Consider the following 26,268-nt stretch of genomic DNA (forward strand, 5'->3'; position numbering starts at 1 on the left):
GGAAACCTAGAGTTACTCCGGCCTTGGCAGGAGGTGGGGCCGGCACAGAGGATTGAGGCGATGCCGGCCGAAGTAGGCGGATCCCTGAGGCAGGGGAGGCGGGGCCAGGTTACGACTAGGATAGTCACTCAATGGGCCGGCGAGAAAACCGGGTAGCACAGTGGAGCGGGGCGGGCAGACAGAAGTAGGAGGGTCGCTGCGCCTGGGGGCGGGGCCTACCCAGAGGACCCGCTGGCCACTTGGTTCTGTCCTAGTTCGAGGTGGCTTGAGGCTCTGGGTTCCCTCTGCTCCGGTAGCTCTGGCGGAGTCTGCGCGATGGGAGACGCGGAAAGGCCGGAAGCGGCAGGGTCTGAACAGGAGGAGGTAAACCTTGATGTCGCTTCCTCTCCCGCCCCGCAGTCACGCCTCTAGAGTGCGGGTTTTGCTGCTGGGTCCTGCACCTTGCGCAATTTCACTATGGGAAATTCTACTCACTGTCGTCAGAAACCTGGTGTAGGCCCGGCCTCCAGCCTTCGCCGCAGCCTGGTTTCATCTTTTCTAGCGCTAGGGAGGCCGTCCCCAGGGAGGGGTCAGGAGGTAGCTGGGTTTCTGCTCCACTGATCTGCCCCGAGGCTACCCAAGGGCAACGCTCTGAGACTTCAGACCCGAGCGAGGCTCACCCCTTTTTTCCCTTTCCATCCTTCCCTGTTCTGGAGCCCTGGCTGGGGAAATTGAGGCAAGGGCCGAGGACTCGTGGCATTTACTGGAGAAATGCATGCCATCTCTGGGCTGGTTAAAAGGACTTGGGCTGAGGCTGTGGAAATTGACATAGGTGAATGGGGTGACGATAATAGGCAGAAAGGCGTCGAGAAATCCTCCTAACAATGGAAATGATCAGTTGGGCGGCCAGTTTTGCGCAGACCTGGCTAAAGTAGCTATGAATCTTTGGGGTATCACTTTTTTTCATGTATTCAATGGAAGTGATGCTTCCCTCACAGAGGGTTAAGCAAAAAAAAGCTTTATGCAAAGTGCCACGGAAGTTGGGGGTACATAATAAAACCATGAGCCATGTTAATCTGCTCTACTTCTATATTAGTAGAGGTACATAACAACAGTAAGCTGGGATTCAGTAGACTGTAGGGTTGTAGGGTAGTTCAAATTGTGCTGTAATTTTCATACCCTGATATTTTGTAAATACTTTTAAATCTGTTGCTGTGTGTAATATCTTTGATTGAACAGAGTTTCAGTTCTCAGTGACTCTTGCTTAGCCCTAAACTTCTTCAGAAAATTGTAGATTCAAGATTTGGGATTTGATTTTGTAGACATTTAGTAACTATATATATTGTAAATATTCCTCAAACTCTTTATTTCCCTTTTGAAATAAATAATTTAGTACCACTCCCCTTAGACTAATGGGGCAACTCAACTATTTTGTTTGTGCTAGTAACACCAAAAGAAGCTAGTCTTAGGTTATTCAGACCTAAGACCTGGAAGTTAAATTTTACTTATTATGTCTGTCTGGATACAGACCCACAAAGACAAAGGCATAACTTTAGATCTAGAATGAATTTGAATGAGCACCTGTTTTAAACTTGAGATTCAAGGATGCCTTAAGTACTTTTGTTTCTCTAGATATATTGGTGCAGCATGGGCCACTGCATCAGAATCACCTGGAACTCGTTGTTAAAAAATGTAAATTACTGGGCCTATACCCCAAATTAGTGAATCAAAAATCTCTTGGGGTGGGTCTGGGACTGCAGTTTTAACGAGCACATCAGGTGATCCTGGTACACATATTTTAAGAACACTGTCTTAAAGAGTTTATAGATGGGCTTGAAAGGAATTTATAAATCTCCTGAAATTTGTAGACTTTATATGTGTAGATGTGTATCTCCTAAGAAAGGGAGGTGTCCATAGCTTTCATCTGCTTCTCAAAATTAACTCAATCTAATTGATAGTCCCTATTTTTAAGACAGTTTAGGCAAGAGTAAGTGATAGGCCCAGGACCACACAACTCAGTAGTAGAGCTACTGTGTAAATCCAATTTCTCACTCCTGGGCCAATATTCCATCTGTTTTGTCAGATTTGATGGGGATAGGAGAATGAAAATGAAAACACCCACAAATAGTGTATGACTCCGACAAGCATCCAAATAGTCTTCTTTACCCGAGGAGTAGGAGAGAGGTGAAGGCAAGCAAATGAAAGTGGTGAAACTGGAGGTGAACGGAAGGGATGGGTCATGTAGAATGCCAGCCTAGATCAGTGCAAGGTGAGTGCTATCTGGGGAACATTGACCTAGATGAGTGCCCCAGCATGTCCGGGCATCTCTCAGGACCAGATGACCAGAACCAGGAAGCACTATTCTGGAAAAGACAGTGGAATGTTGCCAAGGAAGGCCTATAAGAAATTATTTCATGTTCTCCTCACTGCACATTCACACAGCTACAACAATTAAGTTGTCTTTCTGCCATCTTCCATTCTCTCCAATCCTGTTTACCACTGCCAAATTAATCCACCATTAACTCGTGTCTCCATGCCACTCACAAATAAATACTCGCCATGGTGTCTCAATCCCCACCAACAATCTCCAGCTTCTCAAATCTGGCAAAATCCCATTTAAGTAGCTTTTTCATGCTAACTGCCACATCTTAATTCAGGCTGGCAGTTCCACCTCTGCAATGGACAGTATAGTTGCTACCAAAATCTAGTTTTTTTTGTTTTTGTCTTTTTAGGGCTGCACCTGCAGCATATGGAAGTTCCCAGGCTAGGGGTCCAATTGGAGCTGCAACTGCTGGCCTACGACACAGCCGCAGCCACACCAGATCTTGACCTACACCATAGCTCACGGCAACACTGGATCCTTAACCCACTGAGCGAGGCTAGGGATTGAACCCGTGTCCTCATGGATAGGAATCAGGTTCCTTACCGTTGAACCACAACTGGAACTCCTAGGGCTTTATTTTCTTATTCCACTTGCACGTGAATATCCAATTTATCTTTCTCATGGCACCCCTGTTCATGTTAATTCCTACTCAGAAACTCTCCATGACTATCCATAGGAATGATTTTAAACTGTGCCCCATGGTGAATGCCAGCACCTGGGGATGGGGGCCAAGTGGAGACAATTGATGTCTGAATCTCCTAGCCCCAGGGGTGTTTGAAAATCTTTTGCCCAGGAAATTCCTAACTTCTTAGCGTGATGGGTCTTCAGGGTGTGGATCCTTTACGGAATTCCACTCTGTCTCCTCTGTTGATCGTTTGCTTTAGGCAAATCAGATCACTTTTGCCTTTGCTTTAGATCCACTTCAGTCAGTTATAATCCCAGCTGACTCCTCTTTCTGGGAAGAGAAATGACAGCATTCTCTAGCCTGCATCTTGGGCAGCTGTGCCGCTGCTCTTTGTGTTCTCCCGGGATAATCACATCCATGGAGGGAAGATAGTGCCTCTGCCTACCTGAGTGTTATATTTCCAGCTGTCTATTGGCTATCTTGACACGAACCCATTATCTTTTTTTTTTTTTGACCAAATTGATTTTCGAAAGGCTTGTGTTTGTAACTTTCAATGATTGGTATGGCTCGGGTAGGTGGGCGGGGTTAATGCAAATTAAGCTTTTTTTAAACATCTAATGTGGGAAACAGGAGTTTTTGTCTGATTTATTCTGTTATTCTCCAGATGCTGAGCACTTTCTGAGTCTCTTATTTCTTGAGTTGATTATCCAGTTACTGAAGCTGGAAACCTCAAGGCCATCTTCAACTCTTCCTTATCCCCAGATGCAAATTTTAACAAGAATTATCAAATCTTTTGAATGTCTCTTACATCAGTCTTTTGTGTTTCGATTGATATCCTAGTTCAGGCAAGAGAGGGATAGTGCAATAATCTTTTAATTGTGATCTCCACCCCCAATTTCTCTTCTAATCTAGTCACATTTCTACAAAAGTAGCCTTAAAAGACAAATCTGATGATGTTTCCCACCTTATTAAACACCTTCATTTAGCAAAACAAAACAACAAAACCAACAAAAAAAGGAATTCCTGTCGTGGTGCAGCAGAAACGAATCTGACTAGGAACCATGAAGTTGCAGGTTCGATCCCTGGCCTCGCTCAGTGGGTTAAGGATCTGGTGTTGCTGTGAGCTTCGGTGTAGGTTGAAGATGCAGCTTGGATCCCACATTGGCTCCCAATACCCTGCATAAGGCCAGATGCCAAAATGTTATAGATCCACTTTGACCTGCTCCAACATTTTCAAAAAAATTGACATCTTAATATCCTTTTAATACTCAAAAAATAGATACATCACACTTAACCTCAGATGAGGCTTGGGGATGGAGTACATATTTTGAAAAGTGAAAAGTTAAACATTTTTTTGTTTATTTTCATCAAAATGATGAGTTGGAGCTTAGAGCCCTCGTTGCTGTGGCTGCAGTGTAGGCTGGCATCGGCAGCTCCAATTCAATCCCTAACCTCCTGGGAACTTCTATATGCTGAGGGTGAGGCCCTAAAAAGCGGGGAAAAAAAAAAATTGAGGAGGAATTCCCTGGTGGCTCAGTGGGTTAAGGACCCAGCAGTTCATTGCTGTGTCTTGGGTTGCTCCTGTGAGGAAAGGTTCAATCCCTGGCCTGGGAACTTCCACAGTGCCCCTCCCCCCCCCCCCCAAAAAAAAAGGATTGAGGAGAATTATGAAAGAGATAAGGATTCTGCACTCAGATTGTTCTACCTTAAGCATGCTGAAGCTAGAAAGTGTAGGTGATGCATTATGGTGTGTTTATGTCACAAAGATTTGGGACTTCAATCAGTGAGCCAACAACATTTTGGCTTTATAGTCAAAGATGAGCAAGTAAATGTAAATGTTTATGTTTTAAGTTAAATAGTTTAAGGCATATATCATTTTCGTGTGATTCCTTAATTTAACCAACGTTCAACTAACAGTTTAGATCACTTCAAATGAGAGCTTCTATTATACTATTGTTACTATTAGCATTATTGTTTTTTTCCTTTTTGTTTGGTTTTGAAAAAAATAATCTCAGGTCACTCCTGAAAAGTACAGACAAATGGTTACAGGGTTTTTTTGGTTTTGTCTATCTTGTTGCTTTTTAATTTCCTGTCTTTTCATCTCATGATCTCTTCAGTTAAGCAGAGATAGCTAGAGAAACTTTCATTTGAGTTCATCCAAAAAAAAAAGGAAGGAAAAAAAAAGACAAACTGGAAACACAAGTTCATGCATTAGTAGCCACCTTTCTGTATAGTATAAAACATTTTCTTCTATTGCTTTTATTACTATTTTAAAAGATTAAAAACTTTTTTTTTTTTGCTTAAACTGCGGCATCGGGAAGTTCCTGGGCCATGGGTGGAATCTAAGCCGCAGCTGCAACCTATGCCACAGCTGTGGCAATGCCAGATCCTTAGCCCCTTGTATTGGGCCAGGGATTAAATGCATACCTCAGCAGCTGCAGAGACAACACCAGATCCTTAATCTGATGTGCTACAGCAGGAACTCCTAAAAACACATTTATTTTATTTATTTTTTAATTGAAGTACAGTTAATTTACAATGTTTTAACTTTCAGGTGTATAACAAAGTATTTCAGTTACACACGTGTGTGTGTGTGTGTGTGTGTGTATATATATGTATATAGTTTTTCAGATTTTTTTCCATTAAGTTATTACAAGATATCCAGTGTAGTTCCCTATGTTATACAGGTCTTTGTTGTAAAAACACATTTAAAATTGAAATTTTAAATCCAATGTTTGTGACCTTAGACCACATGGTTCTTCATAGCACATTTGGAAAAAGTCATTGTGAAGTGTTTTCTGCTTTCCTTCTGATTTTATCTTCTTCTGCTGTCCCCCACATATAATAAAGTCCAGATTTAGAAACTTAGGCCAGTTCTAAAAAGTGTCACATGCCATCATGCCTTTTTCCATATTGTCTTTTCTTCTAAAATATGGATTCTTAGTTCACATCCACAGAGGATACCCTGGAAACCCTAGAACTTTGGGATGTATGACCCTCCTGACTTTGTTTTAAAATGTGTGTGGATTTTTCTAAGCACCAGGAAAATAAGCAACACATCAACCCTAGCCCAGTTCAAAGGTCTATGTTTAACTAGTTTAACTTTAATTAGTTCCTCTCTTCAGATGGTAGAATCTTTCATAATTTGTTTCATAATACCTGATTCAGCTCTTGTCTTAACAATCCACACATTATCAGGATGGAACAGGAAGAATGTGTCTTCAAATGTGACTTTTCTTCTAATTTAAATGTAGTCATCTTCAGCAGTTTTCATACATTTTGATGTTGATCAAAAAAAATTTTTTTTTTGGTCTTTTGGGGCCATACCCATGGCTTATGAGATCCCCAGATTCCCAGGGTCGAATCAGAGCTGTAGCTGCTGGCCTGCACCACAGCCACAGCTGTGCTGATCTGAGCTGCATCTTTGACCTACACCACAGCTCATGGCAATGCTGGATCCTTAACCCACTGAGCGAGGCCAGGGATCAAACCCATGTCCTCATGGATACTCGTCAGGTTCATTAACTGCTGAGCCTTGACGGGAACTCCCAATCAATTATTTATCAGCATTTAAAAACTCCATTCAGGGAGTTCCCGTCGTGGCTCAGCAGAAATGAATCTGACTAGTATCCATGAGGACACAGGTTCGATCCCTGGCCTCACTCAGTGGGTTAAGGATCTGGCATTGCTGTGACTGTGGCGTAGGCCAGTGGCTACAGCTCAGATTTGACTCCTAGCCTAGGAATTTCCATATGCCAAGGGTACAGCCCTAAAAAAAAAGGACAAAACAATAAAATTAAAATAAAAACTCCATTCAGAGCAAGCGTGCTTAGTGCCACAGAGTTACTGCTTGTGATATCTTTCCCAACTCAGTATGGCCCACATAGCAAATAGAATGAAAGCAAAGAATTCCAACTCTGAATACATACCTGTGCCCCAGGGACAAAATATATAGTTCAAAGAAAATGCAGAATCAGACCAGAATCCCATCTAGTGACAATAAAAGCAAACACAATGTAGAAGAACTAAAAGAAGATCGATGTGGGCCAAGACAAGTTTGAAATATTTGTTGACTGCAGTTCTCAGCCTTTTAAATAGAGATTTTAAATTTGAATATCTCATTTTTAAGCCTTTCCCACAGTTTTCTAATTATTTCATGAATGAAAGTTCCCTGACGGCAGTCATGGAAGGTATTGATTGATCAAATAATTAACCACTGTAATCATACTTTTATCAGTTCTTTGATTTATAGGGACAACCTTTCTAAGGCCAACTAGAAACATCCTAACAGTCAATGATAGAACAATAATAATTTAAAAAGTTCTAGCCCTTGAGAATGTGCAAAGTACTTTTATTTATATTAGCTCCTGTGATCTTTATAACATTCCTTTTTCCTATTTTTAAAAATTTTTAATTTTTTTTTTTTTTTTTTAGGGCTGCCCCTGTGACATATGAAAGTTCCCAGACTATGGGTCTAGTTGGAGCTTCAGCTGCTGGCCTGTGCTACAGCTCATGGCAACGTGGGATCCTTAACCCACTGAGTGAGGCCAGGGATTGAACCTGCATCTTCACAGATACTAGTTAGGTTCGTAACCCACTGAGCCACAATGGGAACTCCCTATAACATTCCTTTTAAATATGGTAACTGTTAGTCTTTGATTTACAGGTGATGATAATCAGATTAAATGACATCCCTGAAAACATGAACACTATGTGCTTATTGTATCTGAACACCTTTTTATACTACAGTGAACAGTCAGAGTAAAACATAATAATTTGGTTCACATCACTTGTGCTGTGGGGGTGGCAATTTCCGAAATGTTGATTTTCAGTTTTATTTTTACTGTCTGATCATTCTCCTGTGAAACACATCCTCCTCAACTACACGCTTCATCATCTCATTATAGACACTAGTTTTAATCTGGTAAAGGGGAAGGTTAATGCATTTTCAGAAAGTTTTACTCGGAGATTTTGAAACTTGCACCAGTAAAAAATCACTGCTGTAAGACTTATCAGTTTGGCAGGTGTCCTCTAGCTTCAAATCACTTTGGTTCTTTCAACTTCATTTATAAGGAGATCATTTTTAACTTTCTTACTTTTTTCCTAGAATCAAACTGGGTGATTTCCTCCCCCATCATTTCACTTGTTATATCAGTACCATTTGTTAAATTAATTTTGCTTAGCAGGAGATAGTACAGTTGACCCTTGCACAACCTGGGGGTTAGAGGCACTGACCCTTAGTGCAGTTGAAAACCTCATAACTTTTCAGTTGGCACTCAGTGTTCATGGTTCTGCATCCACTGATTCAACCAACAGTGAGTGGTGTAGTACTATAGTTTTTTTTGGAAAAAATTTGCATATCAGTGGACCTGTACAGTTCAAGCCTGTGTTGTTCAAAGGTCGCTTGTAGTGGATGCTCTTTTTAGCTTTAGTTCATCTCACTGTTGTGAATTTTGGTTTTTAGATGTAGGCTGGCCCTCCTCTGGCTGCCATCTACACATACAGAGATGTAGTTTTTTTGTTTGTTTTTTGTTTTGTTTTGTTTTTGTCTTTTTGCCTTTTGTAGGGCCGCTCTCCACGGCATACGGAGGTTCCCAGGCTAGGGATCCAATCGGAGTTGTAGCCGCCGACCTACACCAGAGCCACAGCAACTCCAGATCCAAGCCACATCTGTGACCTACAACCACAGCTCACAGCAACGCCGGATCCTTAACCCACTGAGCAAGGCCAGGGATCGAACCCGCAACATCATGTTTCCTAGTCAGATTTGTTAACCACTGCACCACCACAGGAACTCCCAGAGATGTAGTTTTAAGGTAAAGCTTTGAGTTCAGACATATCTCAGTTCTAACTTTATTTCTGCCACTTAGTAGTTGTGGAATCATGGGAATGTTATTTACATCCTTCCCATCTGTAAAATGAGAATACTGTTACTATTTGAGCAAGTTGCTGTACAGATTAAGCAGAATGATGTATATAAAGCATCTGATGGTAACAATTTCAAAGCAGCCTCAATGCCAGACCCAGAGGACAGGCTCTTATATGTATCTCCTATCCTAGAGCATGGAACTGCACCGTCTCAGGATCCTACGGCTCTTTTGCGATTGCAAAGCCCTCCATAGCAACACAAACAAAAAAACGTGACAACTTCTGTTTTAAAACTTTGCTTGAATATTTGCAGAATGCATATTGACTAAGTGCCAGGCACTGTGCTAGGCCCCAGGGATCCCACAAGTGTAAAGTTGTTTTTCACTGTTAACAAGCATAGTCTGCAGAAGATTGTACACAAATAAGAGGAAATTAAATTGCAATGAGCTGTGTGCTCTGCTAGGGACCTAATCTGGCCTTTGGTGTGGTGAGGGAAGCAGGAGCTATGAGGCCACACAGAGAAGGCTTGGTTTGAGTGGTTATTAGGTTATTCACTGATGAATAATTGTCTTAGGTTAAATTATTTTTAAAAATCTAATGGTATCCAGTAATCTGAGCACAAGATAAAGCAAAATTAACATCCATTCATTTACTTAGCTAATGTTGATTGATGTTACACTTGCCACAGTACTCTGGGAACACCACAGGATATAAAACTGGGCTCTGCTCTCTGGATCTCAAGTACTCTGTTTGGAGAGGCTCGGCCTTCAAATAATTAGTTATAAAATAATAGTCTGGGAGTTTCCATCGTGGCACAGTAAAAACAAATCTGACTAGGAACCATGAGGTTTCGGGTTCGATCCCTGGCCTCTCTCAGTGGGTTTAGGACCCCGCGTTGCTGTGAGCTGTGGTATATGTTGCAGACATGGCTTGGATTTGGCATTTCTGTGGCTCTGGCATAGGCTGGCAGCTATAGCTCTGACTAGACCTCCTAGCCTGGGAAGCTCCATATGCTTCAGGTGCGGCTCTAAAATACTAAAGACCAAAAAATAAAATAAAAGTCTGTTCTGTAATGGCAGTATGTGTGAAGGTGCCAGCCCTACCCGGATTTGCATAGCCTCATGCTCGGATTTGGGGCTTTTTCTCTTCTCTTGCCTTTCCTTCACCTCATCTGGAGTTAGCACATTTGATTCAGAGAGGGATGAAGACTAGTACAGACGATGGTAAGGATGAAAGAATAGGATGGATGGGCCTGGCACAGGAGAGACAATTTTTTTTTTTATTACTCAATGAATTTATTACACCTATAGTTGTACAATGATCATTACAATCCAGCGTTATAGGATTTCCATCCCAAAACCCCAGTGCATCTCCCCACCCCCCGAACAGGACAGAGACAATTTGAGTTAGAAATCCAGAATTTAATTGTATCCCAATAATTTTAATTTATACCATTTTTGCCTATCTGTATAAACTTTGTATATACTTCTTCTCATGCACACACAATTGTTCTGATACTCTTGCTGACAATTTTAAAAAGTATATGTCCCTTTTAGAGTGCCACCCTGTTGCCAAGCAGTATGTATTGAGGTGTGTGTTTCTCACCTTAGCTCCCAGAGCTTGGAGACAGCCCACAGTGAGACCATATGCAGTAAAGGAATGTTAACATGAAATAGCAAAAACCAAGTGGTATATGGGAAAGTTCAGACAAACAAAGGCTGCTAAGTTGTGGTAAGGAGTTTTCAGATAGGTATTATAATATTTCAGTTAAGATTAGGAGAGAAAATATTAAAATTAAAAAGCTTATAACAGGAGTTCCCGTTGTGGCTCAGTGGTTAGGAACTTGGGTAGTATCCGTGAAGATGTGGGTTTGATCCCAGGCCTCACTCAGTGGGTTAAGGATCTGGTGTTGCCACGAGCTGTGGTCTAGGTCTCAGATGTGGCTCGGATCTGGTATTGCTATGGCTGTGGTATAGACCGGTGGCTAAAGCTCTGATTCTACAGCTGGCCTGGGAACTTCCATTAGCTGCAGGTGTGGCCTTAAAAAGCAAAAAATCAAGAAAAATAAAATAAAAAGTAGCTTATAACAGTAGCCTGTTCATGCCAGTATCCTGTCTCTGAGAGAGGCACTGAGGGGATATTTTGTCCACAACTTTAGAAATTTGCCCACCATGGGGAGTTCCTGTTGTGGCTCAGTGGTAACATACCTGACTAGTAACCATGAGGATGTGGATGTGATCCCTGGCCTCACTCGTTGGGTTAAGGATCCCAGATCCCAGCATTGCTATGAGCTGTGTGGTATAGGTCCCAGATTCAGCGCAGATCCCTCGCATTGCCGTGGCTGTGGCTATGGCTGGCAGCTATATCTCTGATTCGACCACCAGCCTGGGAACTTCCATATGCTGTGAGTGCGGCCCTAAAAAGCCAAAAAAAAAAAAAAACCACCCTAATTTAAAATAAATTAAAAAAATTTTTTTTCTTTTTTGGCCGTTTTCACAGCACGTAGAAATTCCTGGGCCAAGGATCGAACCTGCACCATAGCAGAGACCCAAGGTACGGCAGTGACAATGCCCGATCCTTAACCCCCTGAGCCACAAGAGAACTCCAATAATAATTCTTTTGAGAGCTTATTATGCACCAGGCCCTGTGTAAAGCACTTTTACTCATCAAAATTAACCTCTAAGTTAGGTATTATTTTACTGATGAGGAATCAAGACTCAGAGAAGTTAGGAACTCCCTACAGCCACGCGTCTAAGCAAACACCACTAACAAGCTGTCGGATAACGGTAAGGATGCAAGCTGGGGAGCCTGGCTCCCAAAACTCTGCTATCTTCCTAACCTTCCCAGATGTGTATTTAGATGTGAATAAAGAGGAAATATTTACATAAAATGAATGTTTTACTTTATTTGTCCAAAGAGATTATCTTCAGATACCAGTGAAAACGAAGCAAAGTCAAGTGAAGAGCCACTCCTAAGAAAGAGTTCTCGCCGATTTGTCATCTTTCCGATACAGTACCCCGACATTTGGAAAATGTATAAACAGGCACAGGCATCCTTCTGGACAGCGGAAGAGGTAAGTGACATCACCTTCATCAGCAAACAAGGTCCCTCCTACAGTATTCACATCTTCTCTTACAGGACATTTAAAAACTTAGCTTACATTGAGTAAGATCCCTTGTACATGATAACGTCTGAATTTTCTGAGACAAAATACAGGGTTCACTAGTGTTTTTTGTTTAGACTACTGGCTATAGACATGTTTCCCGCTGCAAAAATGACATTTCCATCTGTTGGGTTTTTACCTCCAATATCTTTTAGAACATTTTCCCTTTTCTTTTGCTTTGTTTTGACTTTTTTTTTTTCTGTCTTTTTGCCTTTTCTAGGGCCACTCCTGCAGCATATGGAGGTTCCCAGGCTAGGGGTCGAATCGGAGCTGTAGCCACTGGCCTCCGCCAGAGTCACAGCAACGCCAGATCCAAGCTGCATCTGAGACCTACACCACAGCTGACAGCAACACCAGATCCTTAACCCACTGAGCAAGGCCAGGGATTGAACCCGCAACCTCGTGGTTCCTAGTCAGATTCATTAACCACTGAGCCACGACAGGAACTCCTGTTTTGACTTTTTAGGACTGCACCTGTGGCATGTGGAAGTTCCCAGGCTAGGGATCGAATCAGAGCTGCAGCTGCTGGCCTGCAGTACAGCCACACAGGATCCAAGCCATGTCTGTGACCTATACCACAGCTCAGGGCAATGCCGAATCTTTAAACCACTGAGAGAGGCCAGGGATCGAATCTGTGTCCTCATGAATACTAGGCAGGTTCATTACCACTGAGTCTTGACGGGAAATCCAAACATTTTTCATTTTTAAACTGACTTTTGATTTGCTGTGACCAAATAAGACTAATCTTAACTTACAGTCAGTGAAATAAATCAAATTGCAGCTATAGCTAAAACAGGAGAGAGCGAAAGCCTTAGGTGTCCCACTTTCAGTGGCGAGGCTTCTCTGTGCAGAAGGAGCTATCACACAAGGAGTTTGCTGGAACAGGGCATTCACTTCTGAGGTGCTGGCCTGATTTCACAGTGTGCCTTGCAGTCTGGCCCTGCCCTCAGCCACATCAGACCTGGCCCGGCTGCCCTGACAGATAGGACAGCTGTGGAATGTGTCCTCTTAGTGTGGCACTTTCCAGCTAGGAAATGAGTTGAACACAGCTTACTAACTTGGTTTGGTAAGGACAGTAGGTCATGCAAGTGGTTGTTCCCCAGTCTAAATTGAACCCACAAATAGTCATTGTCTTCATCTTTGAATATGATGGATGGCACCTGTATAGCACTCTCACCCTCTCTGGGTGCATATTTATCTATATAGTGAGATACATCTATTTGTCTAGATCTGTTTAGGTCAATCTGTTTATTTAACTATTCTTTTGAGAAATTGTTTATTTACATATGCTGTTGAGAATGCAGACCCTAGAGTTCCCTTTGTGGCTCAGTGGGTTAAGGACCTGATGTTGTTTCTGTGAGGATACAGGTTTGATCACTGGCCTCACTGAGTGGATTAAGGATCCAGTGTTGCCATATGTTGTGGTATAGATCATGGCTCGGATCAGGTGTTGCCTTGGCTGTGGCGTAGGCTGGCAGCTGCAGCTCTGATTTGACCCTAGCCCAGGAACTTCCATATGCTGGAGGTGTGGTCATAAAAAGAAAAAAAGACTGCAGACTCTGGAGTCTGGATGCCTAGGTACAAATCATGACTCCATCTTACTAGCTGGGCACCTAGGAAAGCTGCTCTGAAACCTCTCTGTGTATTCTCACCAGTGAACTGGGCTGATAGTACCTGGTTCATTGGGTCGTTGTGAGAATCAGTTAGATGCGGAGAGTGTACCTTGGCACTTAGCACAAAATAAAGGTAAGCTCTTATTTTACACAGAATGAGGAGAGTTATACTAGAAATCAGAAGTCATCAATTTTTGAAGCTTCTATTCACACAGATTTTACCCACCTACCCATCTTTGTTATTTTGTATTGTTACATTATTAACATCTTTGTTATATTGTAGTTAACATTTAGAGCAAAAAACCAAACCAAACCCCCAAATTTTCAAATTAGGCCATAGTGCCAGGCACACCTGAATTTCCCTAATTGTGATTTTTAGAAAGTTTTTGTTAGGTATGATTATGAGAACAAATGGAAGATATAGGTGGCTTTTTCATTCATCATTTTAAAAAAGGTACTTGTTACACTTGGGTTTTTGAAATTCATTGAAAAGTTTCTTGCATCCTTTAGGAAATGCAGTATGTGTTGTACTATGACTTAAAAAACTAATTTTTAAAAATAAAAATAGACAGGTTGGTACATATTTTGTAGGCAGCTTATAGGAAGACTCAAATACATAATTTGAGGGAAGCAAAGACATTTTAGTTACACATAGTTTTCATTTAAACATATCATGTAACTTACAATTTGATCAACTTTAGATTTCATTGTTGTAGGAGTGCTTTAGCTTTATTTCTAAATATGGCTGATCATCAAAACCTTGATCCGGAAGACAAGGTTTGGGTGTTTAGGTTTTTTTCAAAGCTATCCAGGCAGTTTTGTTTTTTTTATGCACAGACCCGTGGCATATGGAACTTCCCAAGCCAGGGACGATTCTGAGCCGCAGATGCGGCCTACGCTGCAGTTGCAGCAATGCTGGATCCTTAGATCCACTGCACTGGGCCAGGGACTGAACGTGCCCCTCCGCAGCGAACTGAGCCGCTGCAGACAGGTTCTTAACCCACTGCACCGCAGTGGGAACTCCCAGGCAGTTCTGTTAACTAGTAATTTGTAACCAATATTTAGATCGTGAAATTGAGGATTTATTCAAATGAGATGAAGCTGGGCAAAAGGGTTTACCTTTTAAGAATGGAAAAATGACTAATATAGTATAAATAAAATTTCCAAGGGCTTTTGAATCTTAGTGTTCAAAGAGATCAATTTAATATTTAAGAGTGAGCAAATATTAAAATTTAATATGAGGAGTATAACATACAGGAAAAACCAGGAAGATGTTAGTTCACCCTGAGTGAAATCTTAATAGAATAGGACCTGATTTTTAGCTTTCATATTTTAAAACATGGATACAAACATTTCCTCCTCTGCTCCATTGTATCCCCAACATGTAGCACAGTGTCTGGTGTGTAGTAGATGTTGAGTAAACATTTAAAAAATAATGATAAAAAGGATTTTAGAAAATAACACCAAGTGATCAACAGAATGCAACTTTAGTCTTTTTTGGAATGGTCAAAGAGATTAGGGCTTTGTTAGAATAAATAAAAGAAGGGCAAAGAACAGTTACATATTTCAAATGTTTATGAGGTAATTATAAAACATGCTTAAGAGATCTTCCTCATTCAAAATGATATCTACAAGGTAATTTAAAGATTATTTTTACATTTTTTATTTTTTATTTTATTTTTTCATTTTAGGGCAGCAACCATGGCACATGGAAGTTCCCAGGCTAGGGGTTGAATTGGAGCTACAGCCACCAGCCTATGTTGCAGCCACAGCAACCAGCTGGATCTGGGACCTATGCTGTGGCTTGTGGCAATGCTGGATCCTTAACCCACTGAGTGAGGCCAGGGATTGAACCCATATCCTCATGGATGCTAGTCAGATTCTTAACTTGCCGGGCCACAATCGAACTCCTTAAGACTATTATTATTATTATTTTGCTTTTTAGGGCCCCACCTGTGGTATGTGGAAGCTCCCAGGCTAGGGGCTGAATTTAGAGTCGCAGGTGGCGGCCCACACCACAGCCACAGCAACACTAGATTTGAACCACGTCTGAAACCTATACCACAGCTCTCAGCAACACCGGATCCTTAACCCACAGATTGAGGCCAGTGACCAAACACATCCTCATGGATGCTAGTCAAGTTCATAACCCACTGAACCACAACAGGAACTCCCTAAAGACTATTTTTTTTTTTGTCTTTTTGCTATTTCTTGGGCCACTCCTGTGGCATATGGAGGTTCCCAGGCTAGGGGTCCAATTGGAGCTGTAGCCACCGGCCTACGCCAGAGCCACAGCAACGCGGGATCTGAGCCGCCTCTGCAACCTACACCAACAGCTCACGGCAACTCCGGATCCTTAACCCACTGAGCAAGGTCAGGGACTGAACCCGCAACCTCATGGTTCCTAGTCGGATTCGTTAACCACTGTGCCACGACGGGAACTCCTAAAGACTATTTTTTAAAAAATTACTCAATGAATTTATTACATTTGTAGTTGTACAATGATCATCACAATCCAATTTTGTAGGGCTTCCATCCTACAACCACAGCGCATCCCCCCACCCCCCGAACTGTCTCCTTTGGAAACCGTAAGTTTTTCAAAGTCTGTGAGTCAGCATCTGTTCTGCAAACAAGTTCAATCTGTCCTTTATACAGATTCCACATGTCAGTGAAAGCATTTGATGTTGGTGACTCATTGTCTGGTTGACTTCACTTAGCATGATAATTTCTAGGTCCATCCATGTTGCTAAAAATGCTGGTATTTCGTTCCTTTTAACGGCCGAGTAATATTCAATTGTGTGTATGTACCACCTCTTCTTGATCCACTCCTCTGTCGATGGACATTTAGGTTGTAGAGTCCACCAAACTCTAGAGTGCAGTTCTGTTAATTCCAAGGACTAGTTTTAATAAATATTTTCGAAAAGATTTATATTCCCAGAAGCCATGCATATAAATTGTTTTAAAACCCAGGCTGTTACCTGCCTGACATTACTTCTGAGTATGACAGTAGATTAGCCAGCAGTAAAGTAGCAGTTACAGTTGCTTAACAGGTGCCCAGTTATCAAACACAAGGTAAGTACTGGATAAAATATCAAAGCAATGGCTGCTGAAAGTCATTAGTTTATTCACTTCAGTTCCTTCTTGATCCGTTTCTACTCTCTTTCCCCATTTTGCACCTTCTTTCATTTCTTCTAGATTTTGGCTTTCCTCCCAGATTTATTGATATAATTGACATATAACATTGTGTAAGTATAAAGTGTACACTTAGATATCACAAAATCCTTACCACCATAGCATTAGCTAATGTTACACCTGTATCCCATCACATAATTACCATTTCTATTTTGTGGAGAGGGTAGATTAGGATAATTTTAATATTTTGAAAGGACATCCTGGCCAGATTCTCAATTAGTTCGAAGATAGATTTCTTCATAATGTTTTAATTTTCTTGTGTTCCTTTATAATTGCCTTAGTTTGAGCTGCTATAATAATATCATAGTATGGATGGCTTACGAACAAAAGAAATTTATTTCGCACAGTTCTGGAGGCTGGGCATTCTAAAATCAAGACTTGATATTTGGTGAGGGCTTACTTCCTGCTTCTTAGAAGGCTGTCCTCTTGCATCTCACATGGCAGAAGGGGCAAAGGAGCTCACTGAGGTCTCTCTCTCTCTCTTTTTTATCTCTAGTTTAATTTTTTGTTTGCACCCACAGCATATGTAAGTTCCCGGGCCGGGGATCAAATCTGAGCTGCAGGTGTGGGTAGGTCACAGCTGCAGCAATGCTGGGTCCTTAAGCCACTGTGCCACAGAGGGAACTCCCTGAGGTCTCTTATAACAGCACTAATCCCATTCATGAGGGTGACCTAATCACTTTCTAAAGGCTCCACCTCTAAATATCATAACATTAAGGATTAGGTTTCAACATGGATTTGAGGGGAGCACAGTCTATAGCAATGATGATGACATTTTTTCCTTTTTCACATTTTACTGTTAATGAGCTTTTGCTCCTTAACTTTGAGATGAAAGTCTTTTTTCCGTACTTTGAGAAGAATACGTTAACATTTTTGAAAATCTTTTTATTTCAGGTTGACTTATCAAAGGATCTCCCTCACTGGAACAGGCTTAAATCAGATGAGAAGTATTTTATCTCTCACATCTTAGCCTTTTTTGCAGCCAGTGATGGAATTGTGAATGAAAACTTGGTAAGATATTTTGTTTCTATTTTTGTTCTCCTTCAGCAGTTAAATAATGATAATGGCAATAAGATAATTAGACTGAGCCTGAAAAATGATGCCTGAGAAATGAACTAGAAGAAGCTTAACTCTTGAAAATGTTTTTCTGATGAAGTGTCAGAGGAAAGGATACATTTCTGTTATTTGACCCTCAAATATCTTGAAATGAAGCATACTGTACCAACCAAAACTACTTATGTTTATGAGGCATAAACATGAGTTTGATTTTTACCCTTAGTTATTTATCCTGATAGAGAACCTGTACCTTAATAACCTTTCCAGAGCTCTGTTACAGAGCGCTGAGTCTGGATTCCCGATTTTAAACTTGTATTATGGTTGATTAGAGGACATGCTTGCTTGCTTGCTTTTTTCTTTTTCTTTTTAGGGCTTTGCTCATGGCATATGGAAGTCCCCAAGATAGGGGTCAAATCGGAACTGCAGCTGCCAGCCTATACCACAGATGTAGCAACGCCAGACCCGAGCTATGTCTGCAACCTACACCACATCTCATGGCAACGCCGGATCCTAACCCACTGAGCAAGGTCAGGGATCGAACCCGCAACCTCGTGGTTCCTAGTCGGATTCAGTAACCACTGTGCCACGACGGGAACTCCTGACTGGTGATTTTTAAGTGACAATTTTGAGGTCCAGATTCTGATTTGCAATATTTAATGAATCCCCATAGAACTGGATATGTTTTTTCCCTTCTTTTCCTAGGTGGAGCGCTTTAGTCAGGAGGTGCAGGTTCCAGAGGCACGCTGTTTCTATGGCTTTCAAATTCTCATCGAGAATGTTCACTCAGAGATGTACAGTTTGCTAATAGACACTTACATCAGAGATCCCAAGCAAAGGTATTGACACTGGGGTTTTATTTACAGAGGTTTATCCTATTGCTTGATTATGTTAATATTACGGAACTAAATGTTAGGGAACGATGATTGAAATATGGAAACTCAGGACTACAGTTTTTTTTTTTTTTATTGCAGTGTGTTGGGTTAAAAAAAAAAAGCTTGTATAGGAGGACCAGTAAATCTTTGGATATTATATCTTTAAAAATTGGTTGTGAGAACATTCTGTTTAGAAATGAGATTATAGTTTAGTCATTGTTATATTAGACCAGACGCAAACCACTAATTTGAGTTTTCTTTCAGTTCTATATTTTATTTTATTTACTTTATTATTATTGTTATTTTTGTCTTTTTGCCTTTTCTAGGGCTTCTCCTGTGGCATATGGAGGTTCCCAGGCTAGGGGTCGAATGAGAGCTGTAGCCACCAGCCTACGCCAGAGCCACAGCCACGCAGGATCCGAGCCACGTCTGCAACCTACACCATAGCTCATGGCAACGCCGGATCCTTAACCCACTGAGCAAGGCCAGGGATCGAACCTGCAACCTTATGGTTCCTAATCAGATTTGTTAACCACTGCACCACAACGGGAACTCCAATTCTGTGTTTTATGGACATGCAAAAAAGGCAGAAAAATTACAGGTGTGTTGCATACCATAGAACTGCATAGAATCAAGTATATAGTCAAATTAAAAATAAGTGAATAATTTTGAAATTAATTCTTTTGTTTTTACAGGGAATTTTTATTTAATGCAATTGAGACAATGCCATATGTTAAGAAAAAAGCAGATTGGGCCTTGAGATGGATAGCAGATAGAAAAGCTACTTTTGGTACGTTGCTTTAATTTATGTATGATCAGATTTCCTCAGTACTATTTTATATGGTGTAAAATCACTATTTTTTTTTTTTTTTGTAAGGGCTGCACCCATGGCATATGGAAGTTCCCAGGCTAGGGGTCCAATCAGAGCTGTAGCTTCCAGCCTATACCACAGCCATAGCAACGCAGGATCTGGGCTGCATCTGTGACCTACACCTCAGCTCACAGCAACACTGGATCCTTAACCCACTGAGCAAGGCCAGGGATTGAACTTGAGTCTTCATGGATACTTGTTGGATTCATTACCACTGAGCCACAATGGGAACTCGAAAAATTACTATTCTTAATAATTAATTAGAAATGGTGAAAAAAAAATCTAAAGCTGTTACCTATTCTGTTGATTAAATTGAAAGTTGAAAGGTTAAAAATGTCAGTGCTCAATTACAGGTAAATAAGAGTCAGTCACATAGACTCAGACAAGAATATCGGAGCAAGCGTATATGCTTTCAGGAATGTTTCTTTTCTCTAAAATAAAGCATGTCAAAGTTTTGACATTTTTCAGGGAAGAAATAATGTAGATTATTAGTGCACCCAGCTAAGGCAAGAAACAGTTTGTGATAACAGGTTTATTTTTCACAGAGAAGTTAAATGCAAACACTCTTTTGGATGCGTTGAAATCCAGTAAAATTTTTTTTTTTTTCTTTTCAGTGCTGCACTTGAACATATGGAAGTTCCCAGGCCAGGGGTGGAATCAGAGCTGCAGCTGCCAGCCTACACCACAGCCACAGCAACACGGCATCTGAGCTGTGTCTGCAACCTACACCTCAGCTCATAGCAACACTGGATCCTTAACCCACTGAGCAAGGCCAGGGATCAGACTTTCATCCTCATGAATACTAGTCAGGTTTGTAACCTGCTGAGCCACAGCAGGAACTTCTTCTTCTTCTTTTTTTTTTTGGCTGCACGTACAGCATAAGGAAGTTCCTGGTCCAGGAATCAAATCCAAGCCACACCTGCAACCTATGCCACAGCTTTGGCAATGCCAGATCCTTAACCCACTGTGCCAGGCTGGAGATCGAACCCATGCTGCTGCAGAAATAACACCAGATTCTTAACCCATGGTGACACAGCAGGAACTCCTCAATAACATTTTTTTAAGGAAGTGATTAATGTCTCATATGTAGTAGTTGCTCAATAAATATTTATCACATTTAATTAAAATATTCAGATATTAAATTTGAATGACTAAATATTTTACCTATTATTTATTTTACAATTGGTTGTCTTTATTTTCTGATTTTTATTCATTATAAGCAGGAATAGGTCTCAAAGTATTTGGTCTCGGTACTCCTTTGCAGTCTTAAAAATTATTGAGGACACCAAAAGTCCTTTTATTTATGTGGTTATATCTACTGATATTTCCATATTAGAAATTAAAACTAAGAAACTTTAAAAACATTTACTTATTAATGCATTTTAAATTAATAGTGTAACCCATTACATTTTAAAATAAATAACATATTTATGAAACGAAACACTGTCTTTTCAAAAAAAAATTAATGAGAACGGCATAGTTTTTATTTTTGCTAATCTCTTTAATATCTACCTTAATAGAAAATAGCTGGCTTATATCTGCCTCTGTGCTGAATTTGTTGCAGAACGTTGTTTTTGTTGAAGTTTATAAAAAAATCCAGCCTCTTTTAGATACATGGTTAGAAAAGGGAAGAGTATTTACAAGGTTTTTCAGATTGTTGTGAACATGTCATGTATCCTCTGGTAAACATCACTGTATATTCATGAGAGAACGATAGTAAAAAAAGATAAAACAGTGCCTTAGGTTTACTATGAATATAGGGTTGTTTTTTTTTTTTTGTCCTTTTAGGACCACACCTGTGGCATATGGAGGTTCCCAGGCTAGGGAACTGAATTGGAGCTGCAGCTGCAGGCCTACACCACAGCCACAGCAATGCCAGATCTGAGTCGTGTCTGTGACCTACACCATGGCTCATGGCAACGCAAGATCCCCAACCGAGGAAGGCCAGGGATCGAACACGCATCCTTGGATCCCAGTTGGGTTTGTTAACCACTGAGCCACGAAGGGAACTCCAATTCGCATACATATTCTTGAAAATTTATAAAATTTATTCCTATAGTCCTTCAATCCTCTCCAGAAGAATAGCCTTCTATAACTATTTCTGTTATGATTTTCACTCTTGAGCATTCACGTGAATGCTCAGATTAGTTAAAATAATCATGTTCCTCTCACTCACAGTTTGTGTAAGATTATAGTCTTTCAGATAAATGTTCACATCACCTTTATATAGTTGCAAATGTATCCATTATAACTATCCATTATCTTACAGTAAGATGAAAATATAACGTGTTAAATTAATAATAAATCTCCAGCCTAAAAAAAAAACCTCACTAGTCTAAAGAACCATTTTTCTTTTCAAAAGAGTCAACAGAGCATATTGCAGTAACGTATGTACACCCTGCATTCACATACATGTACCTGCATTCGCAGGCATGTGTGATGCACAGATAAATTACCTCTTTTTTTGAGTGTGGAAGGCTCTCCTTTGCCAATTCCAAGACAGGAGTCCAATGTCAGACACAGGTCCTAAAGTAGACATAGCTTTCTGCTCTAGTAGGTAGAGCTGGCAAATTTCCTCCTCTGAAGACTCTCAGCCATAACACTAACTTAGTGATTTTTTTCTTTGGCTGCACCTGTGGTATGTGGAGGTTCCTGGGCCAGGGATCAAACCTGCATTACAGTTGTGACTTGCGCCAGAGCTGTGGCAACCCCAGATCCTTAACCCACTGCACCACAAGGGAACTTCCTAGCTTGTTGATTTTGTTTCTTAGCCAAACAGTTGTGGTATTGTTATTTTTTAAAAATATATATGTAAAAATATATAGTATACATATATAAGCTTGAAAATGTCTGCAGTATATGTTATTTCAGAAAGTGAACCTATTTTGGAGTTCCCGTGATGGCTCAGTGGTTAACGAATCTGACTAGGAACCATGAGGTTGTGGGTTCGATCCCTGGCCTTGCTCAGTGGGTTAAGGACCTGGCGATGCCGTGAGCTGTGGTATAGTTTGCAAATGCGGCTTGGATCCCGCTTTGCTGTGGCTCTGGCGTAGGCCGGCGGCTACAGCTCTGATTCGACCTCTAGCCTGGGAACCTCCATATGCCGCAGGAGTGGCCCTAGTACATTTTGAAAAATAAAACTTTATTAAATAAAAAAAAAAAAAAAGAAAGTGAACCTATTTTATATCTCCCAGGGGAAAGGGTGGTGGCCTTTGCTGCTGTAGAAGGAATTTTCTTCTCGGGATCTTTTGCTGCTATATTCTGGTTAAAGAAAAGAGGTCTTATGCCTGGACTCACGTTTTCCAATGAACTCATCAGCAGAGATGAGGTAAGGAATGACATTTCTTGCAGCTGTATTTGTATTCAGGTTTGGTGTCCCAGAGTTCAAATTTGGATGACTGGATAGAAGGTAGTGCCACTCAAAGAGGTAGCGAAAACCGAAGGAAGAACATGTTTTGGGAGAAAGATGATGAGTTTGGTTTTTGAAACATGAGGTTTGAGATATCTGTGGAGCCTTCCAGGAGAAAACCTCTAACATGCACTTGAGTTTGATGGGTCTGGAGCTCAGGAAAAAATTAAGTTTTAGTTGTTATGAGCAGGTAGGTGGTAGCTGGTTCCATGGAAATAATAAGATCAGCCAAGAAGTCATGTACAGGGGAGGAGAGAGGCCAAGGTGGGAACCTACGAGTATATTGATATACAAGGATGGGCAGAGATTGAGGAGCAACAGAAGGAGAGGCAGCAGAGTCTTAAAATATGAGGAAGAAATGACTTCCTATTTTATTTTAATTTTTTTTTTTGATTACCAGGATATTTGCATCACTATAAGGATTTTCAGGGAAAAGAAAAATAAATGAACACCACATAGCAAGTGTTGTGTTTTTGAAATCTCTGCATTTCACTTCTTCTTTAAATACTTGACTTTTTTTCAATCATTTCTTAATTTTTTAGAGACATGAAAAATGAATGAATTTCATTTTGGTTCTTTGTTTTCCTTTCTCAAATGCTTTTGGTTGTAGATTTGTTGTCGTTCATTAATTCTTTTCTCTTGTTCATGCACTGCTGGCATTGAAAATCTTTCATTACAGGTTGTTATAATTGGCATTTTAATAAGATTTGAAGAAAAGAAGTTCCTGGCCCTCTTCACCCTTCTTCTATCTTCCAGAAGTTCAGTGGTGCATTCCCGAGCTTACTTTCTGTAATGCCTGGCACATCACTGTGTGAAGATAGCTGAATAAATGTCCTTTGACTGTGGTATTTTTCTTCTATTTTAGGGGCTTCACTGTGACTTTGCTTGCCTCATGTTTCAGTACCTGGTAAATAAGCCTTCAGAAGCAAGAGTTAGGGAGATCATTGTTAATGCTGTTGAAATTGAGCAGGTAAGCAGGGAAGCTTATATCATTAGTACGCCTCTCTTTCTTTGATGTTTGTACCATTACTGCATGAGGTTAATGCTGAAATTTCCATTTTGTAGGTCAAAAGAGCTATTAGCAATATTATATGATCAATTTGACAGTACCAGTAGATGATGTATTGTGGTTATTATGTGAACCTATAATTTGGTTTATAAGCCAGTTTTTATTAGGTATATGTATACTAAAATTCGTTTTAGGACTATTGTCTCATCAATCTGTCTGTCAAATTTCATGCCGTAACATAATTTTAATTATCTTTAGATAATTAAAGATCTTTGAGAATTTTATGATGGTGTCTTTGTTTTGTATCCTCAAAAAACTTGCAGAATATCTAGCTTGAAACGTGCATCAAATGTTCATAGAATGAATCAATAAATGAATTAGTGAATAGTAAAATATTTGTATGGCATATAAAGATCTCTGACGAGAAAGACATGGATGCTTTGCTTAGAATGTGAAGAACTCGTTTTATTTGAAAGTAGTTCTCATTTAAAAGAACTAATTTAAAAGTAAAGGAAATTTCAAAAGAAATTTGAATAGTGCATACTTTAACAGCCATAGTTTTCATATTAGGAAGGGGAAAAGCATGAAATGCACTTTGGTTATCTTGAATTATGCTAAGAACTAAATCCAAATGGTCAGGATGTTTTTATTTTTTTGTCTGTTAACACTTTACCACTGTCTTTCAGTGTAACTGGAGTTCAGAGTATCTTCCAACCCCCAGATCCCTTTCTGTTTCTTTCGTATCTTCTCTGTTAATTTCATTTTCTCTCTCTTTCCCAACTCCCTTTCATAGTGGTGTTTGCCACAACAGTCATCCTTAGGTGAATCTTTTTCTGGATGTTTCAGGGCAAAGTATCTTTTGCCTGTTGAGAAGGTTTATAAATTCAGGTCCTAGAAATGCTGCTTTAAAAAATACTGGTAATTTTAGAGTTTCCATCGTGGCTCAGAGGAAACGAATCTGACTCGCATCATTGAGGGTTCAGGCTCCATCCCTGACCTCGCTCAGTGGGTTAAGGACCCCACGTTGCCATGAGCTGTGGCATAGGTTGCAGATGTGGGTTGGATCTGGTGTGGCTGTGGCGTAGGCCAGCAGCTACAGCTCAGGTTCAACCCCTAGCCTGGGAACCTCCATATGCTGCGGGTGCAGCCCTAAAATAAATAAATAAATAAAATAAAAAATACCAATAATTTAATAGTTTCAATTTATTTAGGCTATTCGAGAATGTCAAATAATGTACATAGTCATACCCCAAACTTTTTTAAGCAAATGGGCATTGTTTGCCATGTTGAAAGAGTTTACCCTAGTGTACTTTCCTTGAATCTTATCAGTGACTTGGAAGATTAATAAAACTCTTTTTATTTGGAAAATACATACTTATTTATTGTTCTTTCTACTTTATTCTGTTTTTGTTTATATATCTCAGGAGTTTTTAACAGAAGCCTTGCCAGTTGGCCTCATTGGAATGAATTGTGTTTTGATGAAACAGTATATTGAGTTTGTAGCTGACAGATTGCTTACAGAACTTGGATTCTCAAAGGTAAGGTGTTTAAAAACAGATTACTACTAACTTAAATGTTAGAGTCAGGTAAAGCCTTTAAAACACGTGCTGCATTTCACTAAAAACTTTTGTAACAGAGTAGTCTATTTTTACCTTTTTTCTTTTTATGGCTACACTGGCAACATGTGGAAGTTTCTGGGCTAGGGGCTGAATCAGAGCTGCAGCTGGAGCCTATGCCACAGCCACAGTAACGCTGGTCCAAGCCACATCTGTGACCTACACCGCAGCTTGCGGCAATGCTAGATCCTTAACCTACTGAGTGAGGTCATGTATCAAACCCGCATCCTCATGGACACTATGTCAGATTCTTAACCCAATGAGCCACAGTGGGAACTCCCAGATCAATCTGTTTTTAGATTGTCCATGACAGAGGCTTGTTTTGCATAACAAATTGGCTTTGCAAAATCCTTAAATGAAACAAAATGAACTTCATAACGGAAGTAGGAAGCTGATAAATCTTGGAACTAATAAGATCAATAAATTACTCTGTAATAATTGTAGGTATCTATTCAATAGGACTCTCTTTAAGTAATGGGATTTAATATGCAAATATATGTTTACCCTCAGATAAATCTCCCTGTGCATATGTTGTAATTTTAGGGTTCATAGTTTTTTTCTTTTTTTCTTTTTTTGGTTTTTAGAGCCACATCTGCGGCATTTGGAAGTTCC

At 40.3% G+C, this 26,268-nt stretch overlaps 1 protein-coding gene across 2 annotated transcripts in view; it reads left to right on the forward strand.

The window, feature by feature from the left end:
- Positions 1 to 140: 140 nt before the first annotated feature.
- Positions 141 to 26,268, forward strand: part of RRM2B (ribonucleotide reductase regulatory TP53 inducible subunit M2B) — a 36,746-nt gene continuing 10,618 nt past the window's right edge. For both annotated transcript variants that reach the window (XM_047783500.1, XM_047783499.1), the window contains exons 1-8: positions 141 to 363; positions 11,773 to 11,928; positions 17,718 to 17,834; positions 18,582 to 18,715; positions 19,447 to 19,541; positions 22,817 to 22,950; positions 23,897 to 24,001; positions 25,465 to 25,578. In XM_047783500.1, coding sequence (XP_047639456.1) covers positions 316 to 363; positions 11,773 to 11,928; positions 17,718 to 17,834; positions 18,582 to 18,715; positions 19,447 to 19,541; positions 22,817 to 22,950; positions 23,897 to 24,001; positions 25,465 to 25,578 — 903 coding nt within the window. In that variant the 5' untranslated portion in view covers positions 141 to 315. The remainder of the gene's footprint in view (positions 364 to 11,772; positions 11,929 to 17,717; positions 17,835 to 18,581; positions 18,716 to 19,446; positions 19,542 to 22,816; positions 22,951 to 23,896; positions 24,002 to 25,464; positions 25,579 to 26,268) is intronic.

The sequence above is a fragment of the Phacochoerus africanus genome, chromosome 6, assembly GCF_016906955.1.
Source record: "Phacochoerus africanus isolate WHEZ1 chromosome 6, ROS_Pafr_v1, whole genome shotgun sequence".
Classification (NCBI taxonomy): Eukaryota; Metazoa; Chordata; class Mammalia; order Artiodactyla; family Suidae; genus Phacochoerus; species Phacochoerus africanus.